Source organism: Asterias amurensis, chromosome 12, assembly GCF_032118995.1.
Source record: "Asterias amurensis chromosome 12, ASM3211899v1".
NCBI lineage: Eukaryota > Metazoa > Echinodermata > Asteroidea > Forcipulatida > Asteriidae > Asterias > Asterias amurensis.
The window spans coordinates 2835491-2851172 of NC_092659.1; the positions used below are offsets into that span (position 1 = coordinate 2835491).

Here is a 15682-nt window from a genome sequence, read left to right on the forward strand (position 1 = left end):
TGAGATTGTGTGCGATGGATGTTCCTCCTTTTAGTTTCGGAATATTGTCCTCGAACTTTCGAAGAATCCAGCATACATCTTGAATAGCTCTTGGCTCTCTGAAGATGTACCTTAGGGAGGTCGACTTGGCTGCCTCCCAGATCCAATGGCGATGATACTGTGTTCGATACGGTGGCCATAGAAACCATGGTATAAGAGAGATCAGTGTGATGTGAAGGAAATGTGAAGTCTATTACTGCATGCCGTCAGAGTTTTGGCTCTTATAGGACACCGTAACTATACAAAGATGATGTTGATGTATATATAAGATGATGTAAGACAAGATGGTTTTGTACTGATGTCATGTTTATTCCTTGGCTTCGTCCCAGCATTGGTGGTGATGATAACCGCTCGCATCTTGAACTCCAACGAGGGACTTCGAGACAACTTCTTGGAGGAACGTAAATGAAAAGCAGACATTCGTCGTCTTGACTGTGCCCTGCAAAGATCTTGAATTCTTGTATCTGTATCATTTTAAGGATGTGAACTGCTAGTATTGAAGTTAACAATGTTACTTGTTTGTCAAGCAGTAAGTTCGTGTTTCTAAAGGAATTACAGGTAAGTAACTTTATGTAAATTGTTTTCTCTGGCGAGTTCATGAGACGTGTTTACATAATGACAGCAAAACGTGTTGAAGCTTTTTAATCCACACACGCACCACCCAGTGGACCAGGGTATGTGATCCCCAGTGTTCCGAATGAAGCTAAGTTTTCTTGCCTTATAGGAACCCCAAATAAAATGCAATTGAAATTGCTGTAAATCCTTTATTGAAGTGGTGGGATTACACATGCAGCTGTCTGTAAGTTTGTTTTTGCCATTTATTTTATACTCTTTATAGATAACAAATTTTCAAGATGGTTTAGTTATTATTGTGTAGAGTGGACCAGCTTTGAAAACGTGCACGGTGATGTATCAAATTGGTTTGCGGTAACACCACGTTTTGCCAGATGAGATTTTGGTCCATAGAGAACTGTCTTGCTATACACTCTATGATCTATTGGCTTTTAAATAATTGTGTTTTCATCACAGCAACGGACTAGGAGAAGTCTAAGTTGGTGAAGTGTACGTGTAAAAAGTCACAAGGGCGTGATTTATTCGTTTTTTAAACGGAATTCCATTACCCCCCCCCCCCAATATTGATATTGATATTGTTTCAAAATTGGTTATTATTGTTTAGATCAGCTTTCAATCAATTATGTTTTTATCACAGCAACGGACTATGAGAAGTCTACGATGTCGAAGTGTACGTGTAAAAAATTCGCATCGTTGTCTGCTTATGAAGCAAGATGTGCTTTATAAACTTCAGATCAAATTGTTTCAAGATGGTGTTGTTATTATTGATAAGATCATGGAGTTAGATCAGCTTTCAATAAATGGCGTCAGCAACAGACTAAGAGAAGTCTATGATGATGAAGTGTATGTGTAAAAAATCAACATCTCCTGCTCATAGATCAAGCTGCTGCAATTATTTCCTAATCTTCAGATAAAATTTGTTTCAAGATGGTTTATTGTTAGATCAGCTTTCAATAAATTGTGTTTTTATCACAGCAACGGACTAGGAGAAGTCTATGATGATGAGATGTACGTGTAAAAAGTCAACATCTTCTCATAGCGAAGCCGCTGCGTCACACACACCATAGAGAAAGCTATGGTCACACACACTGCATGTAGAGAGGGATCCGTGCTGGAATGTGACTACGGAATGCCAATGGAATCGCAACCCTCCATGGAGTGACGTAGACTGGCCTGGTAAAATGTTTTATGTATACTACCATAATCTAATAGCTACCATAGACCTGTACAATGTTCAAAGTATAATACGTAGATACATGGGATTATATATGAAAGACTTTGTTTATTTACATCTTGAATGAAAATTACACAAAGCTGAGCAAGGAATGGTACAGAAATTAACATGTACTATTGAAATACTAACCATATTGTGAGGTTTAAGTACTTTTACACCAGTCGAGCGAACTGAAAAGGGGGGAGGCCCTCCTCCCTCCTTCAAAGAGGCAGTACGCTATATAATTTGTTTAATTGGCCTAACTTCAAATTCTTCTATCAAGTATTTACGTCTAAGTGTTTTCCCCTCTCCATTAATCCATACAGCATAGCAACAAGTCACGATCACACCACTGACGAACTTTTTAAAGCTGTACGACGGCATAGAAGCAGCTATAAAGAATCTTGAAATGATGTGAAAACATTTTCAAGACGTTGACATTCCGTTGACATCTGATGAGATTTTATTTCTTGACACGTCGGTAGATCTGAAATCTGAAATAACTATGGCAACGGCTTTTGATGATGATAGTTCTTCTATGATGGACATGGATTTGTGTGCAAACGAAGACGTGGAGAAAATGATGAAGGAAATGGATGACAAAGTTTGTTCTCTTGAAGGCGGTGCGAAAACAGCCGAAGAGACCTCGGCCCAGTCTGTGTCTCGTTTCAATTCACACTGCGATAGGAGCAGCATCCCAAGCATCCTCGTGTCCGGAATTGATGAGTCTGAAGACATGAACATCAAGCGTCCTGATGATACTAACACAATAACTGCGTCTGGGGTTGATGAAACATGCACGAGCTCTGGGAACGATGACGACATCATTGAATGGTCAGTTATCCACCAACCACACTTGGCTGCCGAATTACTTGCTGTGCTGAGTGCCATGAGGGACGCTGGTGATATGACGGACGTCAAACTCAAAGCAGGTCCAAGCATTAGTACCACTGGGACGACAATTCCATGCCACATGGCAGTGGTTTGTGCTGGAAGTCCCCTACTGGCATCTGCCATACTTGAAGACTACGGTGACATCCATGAGAATAAACCGAGTTGCAGACAAATCCTCCACGTGCCGAAAGTGAAACCAGAGTTACTACAGCTGATCGTTGACTTCATCTATACGTCCAAACTGCAGATCACAACACACAACGCCCAGGAGTTACTCCAGTTATGCTTTAACAAGATCCCCTTCCTTGGTAAATCGGTTGGGTTTGCTTGCAGTGAGTTTCTAGTCGGGCAGTTCTCGTCCGAGACTGAGAGTGAGACTTCCTCCACAAGCGCCATAGCGTCCTCTGGTCTGTCCACGGAAGACGAGACGCAATCATGCCAGTCGTCCACGCTCTCATCGGGCCAGGAAACATTCTTCCACGATCACAACTACCCGCTCGATGTCCTTCACATGTTAAACGAGCAAAGACACAAAAACAAGTTCACTGATCTCATCTTAAAAATTGAAGGACAACCCTTCCCGTGCCACCGAGCTGTTTTAGTGGCGCTTAGCCCGTATTTTCGCGCCATGTTCTCTTCAGCGATGCGCGAGGTACGAGAGAAGACTGTCACACTGAGTGATTTAAAAGCTGACATCGTTTCCCGCCTTCTGGATTTCATCTACACGTGCAAACTCCGTATCAATGAGGAGACAGCCCAGATGATGTTGGAGACCGCCTGTTTTCTTCAGCTCACACCAGCCGTCAGTGCCTGTAGTCAATTCCTTAAGGAACACATGGTGACAGAGAACTGTCTTGGGATCCTCGGCTTAGCCAAGCTCTACAGCTGCTCGCAGCTCTACGAAGACGCCATGGCCTGTGCTCTTCTTAATTTCAAAGAGGTCATCACCGACGAGGAGTTCTCAGAAATCCCCTATGACATCCTAGCGGCTTTCATCATGGATGACAGACTAAACGTAAAGACCGAGGAGACCGTCTTCGAGGCGGTCATGCAGTGGGCGAGAGTCGACATTGAACACCGGGTAGCCAAGTTGCCTCGCGTCCTAGCCCACGTTCGGCTACCCCTAATCGACCCAGTATACTTCAGAGACTTTGTGGAGACGGAACCACTACTGACGGGGTGTCAACAATGTTGGGAACTTGTCACCACGGCGAAGAGATTGAGGGCGCTGTCTGGTAAAGGGCAGCATATCAATGATCCCAATTTGAAACTACGCTTTTCTATGACGACTCAGGTGAGCATTATGATAAGAGGTTGTCAATACCACCATCAGTTGATTATCAGAGCCTGATTTCATTGAGCTGTTAAGGCAGAAAATTTTGCTTGAAGATTTCTGCTTAGCTTGGCTTTCCCCCTGCATTGCATCTAAGTTGCTACGAAAACTCACACAGGCTTTTTTAACTAGTTAAGTTTTAAGTGATACCACTATTTTCCTTGTTTGTACAGAATTCATAATATTTCCATCCACTATACCTGTGAATCAATATTCAAACCACCAACCAATTTAATGATAAGACCATAGAAGACAGTGAAAGCAGACATTATTTGGATAGTCTTTCTAAAACTTTCAAGTTCTGTGTCATACCTATGTCAATGTTCTTTTCCCGCCGAACAATCAGGTAATAGTTATCATAGGTGGCTACGATGACAACCAGAAGTGGGTCCGTGACGTCAGATGTTTCAACCCACGCGATGAGTCTTGGCACGTCCTGGCGCAGTTCCCCGGTCGCAACCAGCGATTCGCCACTGCCGCCGTGGACAACGACATTTACGTGATCGGTGGCCAGGCTGATCATGGCGATAGCATGTCCGAGACGTTGTCTGACGTCTGGCGCTACGACTCCATCACAGACACGTGGAGTAAAGTTGCAGGCATGAACAAACCACGTCACGGGCATGGTATCGCCGTCGTGGACGGGAAGATCTACGTGGTGGGCGGGAAGGTCGGCTGGGCGAAGAAGTTCAACGACATCGAGAGGTACGATCCAGCATCCAACATCTGGGCCTGCGTGACGCGGGTCAAGGGAAGCTATCTAGAGAAACCTGTTGCAACATCCCATGAAGGGAAGCTATACGTCAATGGGTATTTCTTTCGGGATCCGGATATCATTCACTGCTACGATCCATATGATAACTCATGGACTCCTATGTACAGCTTTCAGCGTGTACACGGTGATGCAATCGAGACAGCCGTGGTGCTAGACGAGTACATCTACTTCTTGGTGTACCGTGGCTACGATAACTACGTTGTCATATTCAACCCGTCGACATGTGAGAGGGTAAAGGGTGGTTGCAAGATGCCGGACGGGAAGTATTTGTACTCGTATGGAGCAACCGTCTTAGGGGATAAGATCTTCGTTGCAGGGGGGAGTAAGCTGGACGCTAGCATTAATGTGCCTTACATACAATGTTATGACCCGGCGCTTGATGTGTGGGGCGTGGTGGCGACGATGCCACACCCACTTTCTGAACATGGGTGTGTCACTATCGAGAAATACATGCCGTCTTCAAACTCAACTTAAGACTTTGGCGCCATCATGCGGTGAAGTATTAAAGCGTTTTTTAAATATTATTTTCTCCCCGTGATGTTAGCTCACTTTTAAGTTTACTCTATAGACGATGTGACCTCTGACGTCACACAAAAAAACCATAACATGATTCGCGCGCATACCGCCGGGCAAAACCTTTGTGTTTTGGCAGCCAGCTAGAAAGTGTACGCAATCTTACTATGACTACGCAACTCAGTGCCCGGCGAAACATGACGTATATAGTGTTTTGTCAACAGAGGGCGGTTTGAATGTAAACATAGGTCACATCGTCTATATTCCAAGGTACTGTTTGCCAGACTACAAACGCCATAAACGCCATGAGAATAAGCATAAAGCAACACCGTGTTCAAATTGTATGGGCATGCTGCAAAGTTTCTATAATAGTGCCTGTTATATTCGCTGGAATGATTTTCTATAAAGACTGTTGAAGAGTTTCAACATTAAAGGATTTAGGTACTTTTTGTAACACAAAACACAATGTCCACAGATTTACATTAAACTTACACCGTTTGAAGATAATGATAGTAGAAAACATACCTTAAAATAATTAGTTGCTGAGGTGCTGCAGTTTTTGAGATTTGAGTAAAACAATGTCATGAAAATACGTTTTTACATGCGAAAATAATTTTCGTCTCATGATCACTGAGACGAAAATTATTTTCATGACATTGCTTTACTGAGCTCATTTCTCAAAAACTACAGCACCTCAGCAAGTAATATTTTCAGGGAAGCTTTTTTACCTTTATAAAAAAAAAATGAAGTAGAATTTGGTATAAACTAGTTTTGACAATAATATGCAAAAGGGACATTGCTCTATTTAGTGTAATGTGTCAGCAATGTAGAGACTTTTGGGGCAGAGCGAAGTTGGGGGTAGTATGACGTAAAGGGCGCCCTCAACTGGCCGTGCTGTGAATACAAGACGTTGTCGAAAACTATAACAAGTTAAAATGTTGATTGAGGTATTATTCACTTCATGCATGATTTCATTCATTAATTAGTTCACAAACAAAATAGTAATGAATTTCAAATTTGTTCAAAACAGTTTGTGTTAATGTAATTCTCTTGCTAACTCGCCATTTACAACGATTTAAATGAACTATGTCTTAACAGCATGATGAACCTGCTTACAGCTAAAAGATAGTGACTGGTTTATATTTTATTAAATGACAATAACTAAATTGAGAAACATAGAAAATATGGACGAGATTATGGCTTAAAGACACTGGACAGTATTAGTAATTACTCAAAATAATTGTTGGCATAAAAACTTAAACTGGTAACGAGCAATCGAGAGTTGTTGGTAGTTTATTGAGAAATGACTCCCTCTGAAATAACATAGTTTTTGATTTCTCACTCGAATACTTAAAGACCTATAAAAAGCGCCATAAGCCTTTTTAGGCATCTGAAAGTTTGTGCGAGAGGGGTGTTTTTTCTTTCATTATTCCCTTGCAACTTTGATTGCCTATTGATGCCAAATTTTCACAGATTTGTTATTTTAGGCATGTCTGCTGAGTACCATGTGAGAATACTGCCGCACTGGTCTTTGACAATACCAAAGGTGTCCACTGCCTTTAGCTGAGGTATCATTAAAGGAACACGTTGCCTTGGATCGGACGTGTTGGTCTATAAAAACCGTTTATATCCGTTTGTTATAAAATGCATATGGTTGGAAAGATGTTTTAAAAGTAGAATACAATGAGCCACACAAATTTGCCTCGAAATTGCGTGGTTTTCCTTTAACTTTGCGAACTAACATGGTCGGCCATTTATGGGAGTCACAAATTTGACTCCCGTAAATGGCCGACCGTGTTAGTCGACGAGGTAAAAGGAAAACCACGCAATTTCGAGGCGTGTTTGTGTGGATCATTGTATTCTACTTTTACAACAACTTTTTAGCCATATGCATTTTATTAAAAACGGTAACTTACAAACGCTTTTCAAAGACCAACTCGACCGATCCAAGGCAACGTGTTCCTTATAAATACAATTTACAAGCACTGTTGATGATGTATGGCCCAACATTTTACTTAAAGTTAAAACTTATAGTAATCTTTTAACACTTAAGCTGTATCGGACAATCGCCTCAGTAAGCTCATAAATATAAAGGTGTGTAAGCCATTTAGATAAATGAAGGAAACATTTAAAATAAAACTATTTATGCACAGTGTATTCGATGCATTGGGGTTTAAGTTTATCATTCCCTATCAATGGCAAAATTCGTTTAATGATAATCCAACGCAAGGTTGACCCATTTAGGTCACACAGGGCTTTATCCTTTGTTGACCAACTTCCCCTTTTGGCAGATTTCATTCCTTACTGAATGATCATGAAGATTTCTATTTTCATTTCGCACTTGAAAAAAATGCCTGACCTTCGATTTTGAGATTTTCTATAGATTGGCGGGAACTATAATGTTTCTTTATTGTATAACGTATGCAATCATAATATTATCTTCTTGGTTAACAAAAACAACACACAAAGTCTATATTATAAGCCTTATAACGGTCTTTTAGTGATTACCATTGGAATTTCCAGTGACGGTTATTTTGACAACTATACACGATATTGCCATAAGTCTGGGCCTTTTTATATACTACAGTGATCCACCAATACAAAATATATATATCCAAAGGCCAAAGCGCGGGGCTAAATTTGATACGCATGATTTGCCATCACCTCTGAGTTATTTTTTTTATCACCAAGACGGGAACCATAGAAATCAAACCTCTGTACACGAAATTTGCTGATCTCACCTACACGCATGCAACCTTCAATGTAAGACCAGCAGACCAGACAATTCAACTTGTGAAAGTTCGAAGAGATTGGACAATATGTTGGTGTCATATCTGAGAGAGTGTCGATATAAATAATTACATTGGCTGAATTTATATTTTTACATGTTGGGAGGTCTTATTTTACGCACTGAAAGAGTTTTTTCCCAGCGCGATTCAGCAATCCTCTCGCGGGACCCGGACCCATTTTCTCCGGTACGAGTTGTGAATGATCGGGTAAGTTTCATTTGGTTTCATTCGGTAAGTTTCGTTTGATATATAAATGTGATTATCTTTAATTGTAAACACGGGCATATAGCTTGTAAGTGGTTTATACTTATCATAGGCCTAGATGTAAATAAAATAAAACCGCAGTGATAACCCTTTGATGAAATCCTGTGAAAATAGTTGTTTAAACTTTGCATTTTCACATTGATTAAAAGAAAAGGTAGTCCCACTATAAGCAATAGGGGAAAGGTATTAAATTAATATTAAACAGTAATTGTTAGCCTGAATGCCAATGGACTTAAAATGAAAGTTTTATTAATCTTAGTGATTATGTGTGTTTTTGTGCTCACCGTTTTGCGAAAATTATTAGGCCTACCCTTTTAAAAAGTCAAGTGTGCATTTTTTTTGAACAGATTTCACAGTATTGATTAGTTGTTTATGTTACTGTTTGACTTGTTTATCTTTGCGGTGGCCCATGAACTTTGGCAATTGTAACGATCTGGAAAAGCAACTGTTTTAGTTGCATTGATATTTTATCAGTGGAAAACAACAACCATATTTATGATATCTTTAACAAATCATCGATAAGGAAAAGATTGCCAACCAAAATACTCTTGGTCAGTATGTATAGTGGTACTGCGGCCGATTTCACGAAACGCTATAGGATTAATCCTAACTCGAGTTAGGACGGGTAACTCGTCCTAACTTAGAATGGGTTCATTTCGTCCTATACGTATTTGGATACGGAACTGAACCCGTCCTAAGTCCTAAGATCATCCTAAGATGGGAAGAGTTTGGTTAAATCGACGGCTGGTCCCGCTGAAATTTACTCACCATCGGTTATATTGATGGGTAATAAAATACTTCTGTTTTGTATTCTAAAACTGGCTTGAAGGCACTGGACATCTTTGGTTATTGTCAAACACCAGTATTCTCACTTATAGTGTATATCCCGACCTATATGCATAATCGTTAGCACAAAAACATACTTGGTAACGAGCAGTGTAGAGCAGTAAAACATTGTGAGAAACGGCTCCCTCTGAAGTAACATAGTTTTTTTGAGAGAGAGAAATAGAGAGGTAATTTCTCACTTTAATATTAATGAGAGTTCAGGCCTGAAGCCCAATTTTATTCGGCATCTGAAAGAACACAATGTGTGCAACAGTGGGTTTTTTCCTTTCATTATTTTATTTTACTTGCAAAACCTCGCCGACGAATTGAGCCAAAATATGTTCACTGATTTGTTCTGGTATGTTGGGATACACCAATGAAAATACCAACCACTGGTCTTTGCCACTATCCAAACGTGTCCAGTGCCTTCAAACATCACCTTGTAATATTGTACAGTTCAAAGGCAGTGGACACTTTTGGTAATTACTCAAAATAATTTTAAGCATAAAACCCTTCCCGGTGACGAGTAATGGGGAGAGGTTGATGGTATAAAACATTGTGAGAAACGGCTCCCTCTGAAGTGCCATAGTTTTCGAGAAAGAAGTAATTTTCCACGAATTTGGTTTCGAGACCTCAGATTTAGAACTTGAGGTCTCGAAATCAAATATCTAAACGCACACAACTTCGTGTTGCAAGGGTTGTTTTTCTTTCATTATTATCTCGCAACTTCGATGACCGATTTAGCTCAAATTTTCACAGGTTTGTTATTTATGCATATGTTGAGATACACCAACTGTGGAGGCTAGTCTTTGACAATTACCAATAGTGTCCACGGTTTTTAACAATGAAAAACAAGAAACAGCTTTAAATGTGCTCAGATTGATTCAAATATTAATTTAAGTCAGCGTTATCACCACCAATAAGCCACACTATAGATATCAAAGACCGAGTACTAAGTGCACTATCAACCCCATGCCCCACTAATTTGTGAACCAGCGTAATTTACTCTCATTATCTTGCACCCGCGATTCACCAGAAGCACTCAGCGGCATACTTTGTCCTTTTATCAGGGTGTAATGGCGTAACAAATTGACAAAGGTATTTCTTTCCACATGTTCAAATATGGCATTAGTAGTATAGCGCTATACGGTAGCCCTGCTCAGTTGGAAAATCTAATGGCTCATAATTAGCTTTGCCAAGGTTGGGGGGATTTATTGAGCTTGGCATTAATAGCATTTTGACTCTGAGGAAAGACACAACAGTTGCTGAAGTTTTCTTCGCGATTCGTTTGGAAATATTTACAAGGTAAGTCTCGCCATTGTGTTTGGACCAACCTTTTGAGGTTTCAGTAAACCAGGACATCATTGTATAGTGTGTCCATTAATTGACAAACTCAGCGAGGACAAGCCTCTTTTATGCATTTCATTCCACAAAGCTTTTGTAGGATTGAAGTGAAATAGTTGATGCAATAAAGGAACTTTAATTTCTATGCAAATTTATTCATTCAGGCAAAACTTTAAAGCTGGGAAATCTTGAGTTGGTACCGCTCTAAAACTTACAAGGTATCACCAGTTGTTGAGTTACTGTTACGCCGTAGCACCTTTATCCTTGAAATTGCTCTGTTTGCAGGTACAAAAAACAGACCGAATAATGTTTGGTCCCATAGATGTAGCACGGAGTATTCTACTCCTCGCCAGCAGTGCGGTCCTGTGCAGATGTTTGACCTTTACTGGTCCGGGTACGACCCCTGACCTGGAGGTCATATTCAAAGGAAGATGTGCAGAATACATAGGAGGTCATGTTTATCCACATGTGGATTCTGAAGAACTCAGGTAAGGCGACTCAATCAGGAGGACTATTAGCCTTGAATGGACCCTTCCCATGAAATATGCTAATCACATTCACGCATGCGTACAGACCCTGTTGGTTGGCAAACGCCATAGAGTTGTGCACTAAGCAGACGCGCAATCACATCTGCGTCACGCACCCATTAGCCGTGTACAAAACAGCGCGATATTCCCTCATTTTGCCAACCAAAACGTTTAGTGCGCAAGCGCTATGTGCAATTTACATATTTCATGGGAAGGGTCTATTCCCCCCTGTTCCCGATCGCCGTTGCGATCTTTTAGACTTGGTTCAAGACGTTCAGTTTGTGTTTTTCACAAAAACTTTATGAAGGTCATTGTTTAAAATATTATTGACCAAAACAAACCTACTGACGCAGTGAGGCATATACAGATGAGACATATAACCTTTTTTCAGATAATGGTGGACATTATGATAGTGCACTGGTTTGGTTTGCTTTGGTTTGGGTGTATACAGACAGATTTTAACCAAATCCAAAAGTGTCATGTGTCCACCATAATCATTATTCTCAAAATGACATAAAGGTCGAAGTTTGAAATTCGTTAACAGGTGAATATTGACTGTGTTTTCTTTGTGTTTTATTTTCTTATAAACGTAAATTTTTCCCCTTTTTCAAACTAGAACGAAAAATTGCACGTTGTTATGGGAGTTATTCCTCAAAGCTTTCGTGTACCGCGACCCATGTAATGTCACGCTGGACATGTACGCAGACTTCGTCAATGAAGCTGCAACAAGTATACCAGCTAACCAAGTAAGTACTTTAATCCCTTTACAGCCCCAGTAACCCTCGACCTACGATTATACTGATGAATGTAAACCTTGCACATTTTGGTTTGTGATTGTTTTTAAATATATTATGTGAGGTCTAACGAACGACCGATGCAGGGAACGAAAAAGATGCAAAATAGATGGATTGCACATGACGTCATTGACCACCATCTTTGATGTACACTCTCAGCCAATGATAGGCCGAATCCGAATTGGCGGCTATGGCTATAGGCTACGGCTGTTGCTAAGGGTGTTGCTAAGGACGTCCTATACCTCAACGCATGATGACGAGTAAATCTAGCCATAGCCGTAGCTTTAGCCGCTAATTCGGACACGGCCTATAGCCCTTCATGCGTGCACGTTTCATCAAGATGGTGGTCAATGACGTCATAGGCAATCCATCTATAGATCTCTTGCACAGACCGCTATATGGAGGAGGTCGTCAACCAATGAATACGTAGGCCTATAGACGATGTGACCTCTGACGTCACACGAAAACCATAACATGATTCGCGCGCATACCGCCGGGCAAAACCTTTGTGTTTTGGCAGCCAGCTAGAAAGTGTACGTAATCTTACTATGACTACGCAACTCAGTGCCCGGCGAAACATGACGTAAATAGTGTTTTGTCAACAGAGGGCGGTTTGAATGTAAACATAGGTCACATCGTCTATACTCGCTTACGTTGGAGCCGTGATCTCCAAATGTCGTAGCAGAGCTCCGTATAGATTGAATAATAATGTTATGTTGTTTTGATTTATTTTAGGCGGTATACTGGGATGGTTTTGACGTATACTCTGACGTCAGATCTTACGTCAATGACGGCCACCGTGGTTTGACTCTTGAGTTCACACTGGTTGGCTACATTATGAACGGCTATCTGTACTTCTGTGGCCAGACCGAATATCCAGGCATAAAGTATGACTCGTGCCCATCACAGAAGGGTGATTGTGGCGGCAGCTTTCCCGAAGGTTCTATCAATGCTTTTTGGGCTGCTGCTTCTGTATACGTAAGTTCAATACCGACTATGGAGATAGATGGATCGCACATGATGTCTTTGACCCCAACATTAAAACAATGGAAACGTTCACGTTTTTTGTTAGCCGCGTTTCAAGCAGGAGCCAAGTAACAAATTTTACTATCCAAGTGAAATACACCTTTTATTTTGCAGTTTGGAAAGTACGGCGCCGGGAAAGTGAAGTTCATTGTCAACAGCAACAGACCTGGAGGTGCATTCCACACAAACGACAGGTAAAAAGGCCTTCAAAATGTCATTTGCTTCCTCTCCAGCTCTGATTTGCGATACTTGCGATATAGAAGTCATTTTCGGTTAGAAAATACTGCACTTAAAGGAACACGTTGCCTTGGATCGGTCGAGTTGGTCTTTGAAAAGCGTTTGTAACCGTTTTTTATAAAATGCATATGGGTAGAAAGATGTTGTAAAAGTAGAATACAATGATCCACACAAACATACCTCGAAATTGCGTGGTTTTCCTTTTACCTCGTCGACTAATACGTCGGCAATTTATGGGGGTCAAAATTTTGACTCCCATAAATGGCCGACCATATTAGTTCGCACAGTAGAAGGAAAACCACGCAATTTGGAGGCAAACTTGTGTGGATCATTGTATTCTACTTTTAAAACATCTTTCCAACCATATGCATTTTATAAAAAACGGTTACAAACGCTTTTGTTTTGACCAACTCGTCCGATCCAAGGCAACGTGTTCCTTTAAGCATCATACTAGACTGACCAGAAAGACCACTCGAAACTGTGACGTAGCTCTCGAGTTGACCATATCGACCATTGTCCAGTGGTTCAACCATAGAGGAAAGAGTTTCCTCCATGGTTCGACCTAGTCCCTGTGCTCTGTGTGATTTCTGGTTAGTCTAGTCGTTGCATTCAAGTCTAGTCGCCACCCGAACTTGCTCCCGTGTGCCACACCGACGGTTTATTGGGTCTGTGCTACATTTGGATTAAATCAAAATGGCGTCCAGCAACCACGTGATTATCGAAAAATCGTCTCTCCAGCATGTCGCTGCTCTCTCGATACATATATCTCTGGTCAGTTTTATACGCTGCTCTGTTACCAATTATTGATTGACGATTTCAAACAAATTGATAAAAAAATGCCAAAATATAATAGTAAATTTTCCCCTTTTTTTTTTACACCTTTTTGCTGTGATGTTTTGGAGTTTTGAGTCGACACCTTTTTTGTGGACACCTTATAAATAAGTATTAAGTGTGTATTGGTGCAATATTTCTTTTCTACGAATGGGGTTGAATCAAATTTCTAACAAATATCCACGCTTCGTCATTTAACCGACCTTTCATTTTGTTTTTCGATTGAATATGCTTTTAAATAACTAATATGATCACAACACTAAAAGTTTTGTTTTATTGTTCAGTTTTTTTGCGCAGTACGAAGTGGTAAACATGGATTCATCGAAAATCAGTCTTATGGAAATCTACATAATAACGTTCCTTGATGAAACACCGGGGTAAGATTCAGTAGTTCCATTTCCAGTTTCCTGCAATCTCTTTAATTACGTAAACCAATATTGTATTTAACGTCTTTAAAACATTGTTTTATTTCATGTACACAACAATTTATAAAATGCCTGGTGATGTGCTTTACTAAAGTTTTAGTTTTCGTCTGCAGTTTGTCACTCAATCGATCAGAGCGAATTTAACTCTAAAACGTTGAGAGAGTGACATACATTATCCACCCCTTAAACCCTGTAAAGAATTCCTGAGATTTCCAGAACACAATAAAAGAACTATAGCCGACTGATTTATACAATGCTCTCGACCTTAATGCCAATGGCGTGATGAACTATGTTGCAATTTTCATTGTTTTATTGCAAGTACAACTTGGTTCCATACCATGCCCGATATGTGAGGATGCCCCCCCCCCCATGTTCCAATTGAACCATAACACACTCTTATATTTCTTGTACACACATTCTATTTGTTACATCCCTTGTGAGCAACTTTTGTTCTTTCCTTGTCCCTGTAGCAAAGAACCTCCCATAAGGAGCAACCCGGTCTTTAGAATTCTTATAATATGGAGACCATTTTGTTTCCCCTTTTCTGTTTTGTCCTTGGTCATAAATTCCTGAGATTCATATACAACACAATGGAGACACAGTAGGAGGGGTATGCCACCTATCGGGTACCAAATGTTTGTTACTGTTATTTTTTTGTCCTGCAGTGAAACTTGCGAATCTCAGTCCATAGAGACACTACGGTCAATGCTCGATGACAGAGGCATTTCGTCTACATGCACGGTGCAGCCCGAGTAAGTATCTTCAATCGGCCATTTTGTTTGTTTATTCACGCAGCTGAAGCTGTTTTTATGACCACTGACAGTGACAGACATACACAAATAAAACGCATGTGTAAAAGATAAAACAAATTTGAAAACCATATTGCTGATGGTGTAAATTATTTTGGTCTGATTTCAGAGACGTGCTCCACATGTTTTGTGCTGACAACCCGACGGCAAAGGATTGTGCATTTGCCGCCTCCCAGTCTTCACTGCGTCATGAAATCTCCCGAATAGGAATGGCGTTTGGTGCTGTCTTCGTGTACCTTTTTTCATGTAAAATCCATTAGCCTTTAATGTTATTTTGTTTAAGCATAATTATCACTGTTTTTAATGTGCACTGTTTTATTATTGTTCGGTTGGACCACATTACGTTGTAATGGCGGTGTGTAGGGGAAACTTGTCTTCGGCAGATGCTGCCCATACAAGAAATTAAAGGAACACGTTGCCTTGGACCGGTCGAGTTGGTCTTTGAAAAGCGTTTGTAACCGTTGTGGGGGG

At 40.6% G+C, this 15682-nt stretch overlaps 2 protein-coding genes across 3 annotated transcripts; both read left to right on the forward strand.

The window, feature by feature from the left end:
• The first annotated feature begins 68 nt into the window (after nucleotides 1-68).
• On the forward strand, nucleotides 69-6976 carry LOC139945527 (kelch-like protein 24). Its single transcript, XM_071942907.1, has 4 exons — nucleotides 69-597; nucleotides 1588-1788; nucleotides 2152-4013; nucleotides 4399-6976. The coding sequence occupies exons 3-4, from the start codon at nucleotides 2331-2333 to the stop codon at nucleotides 5299-5301; spliced, it is 2586 nt and encodes an 861-aa protein (XP_071799008.1). The 5' UTR covers nucleotides 69-597; nucleotides 1588-1788; nucleotides 2152-2330; the 3' UTR covers nucleotides 5302-6976.
• Nucleotides 6977-10250: 3274 nt separating this feature from the next.
• LOC139945236 (ADP-ribosyl cyclase/cyclic ADP-ribose hydrolase-like) lies at nucleotides 10251-15656 on the forward strand. 2 transcript variants are annotated; one of them, XM_071942548.1, is made up of 8 exons: nucleotides 10251-10316; nucleotides 10848-11050; nucleotides 11706-11835; nucleotides 12619-12861; nucleotides 13024-13103; nucleotides 14262-14354; nucleotides 15068-15154; nucleotides 15321-15656. In XM_071942548.1, exons 2-8 carry the CDS (start codon nucleotides 10869-10871, stop codon nucleotides 15469-15471), a joined length of 966 nt encoding a protein of 321 aa, XP_071798649.1. In that variant the 5' UTR covers nucleotides 10251-10316; nucleotides 10848-10868; the 3' UTR covers nucleotides 15472-15656. The 2 variants fall into 2 exon arrangements, with proteins under 2 accessions (XP_071798649.1, XP_071798648.1); XM_071942547.1 differs by having other exon boundaries at nucleotides 10303-10523.
• Nucleotides 15657-15682: the final 26 nt, after the last annotated feature.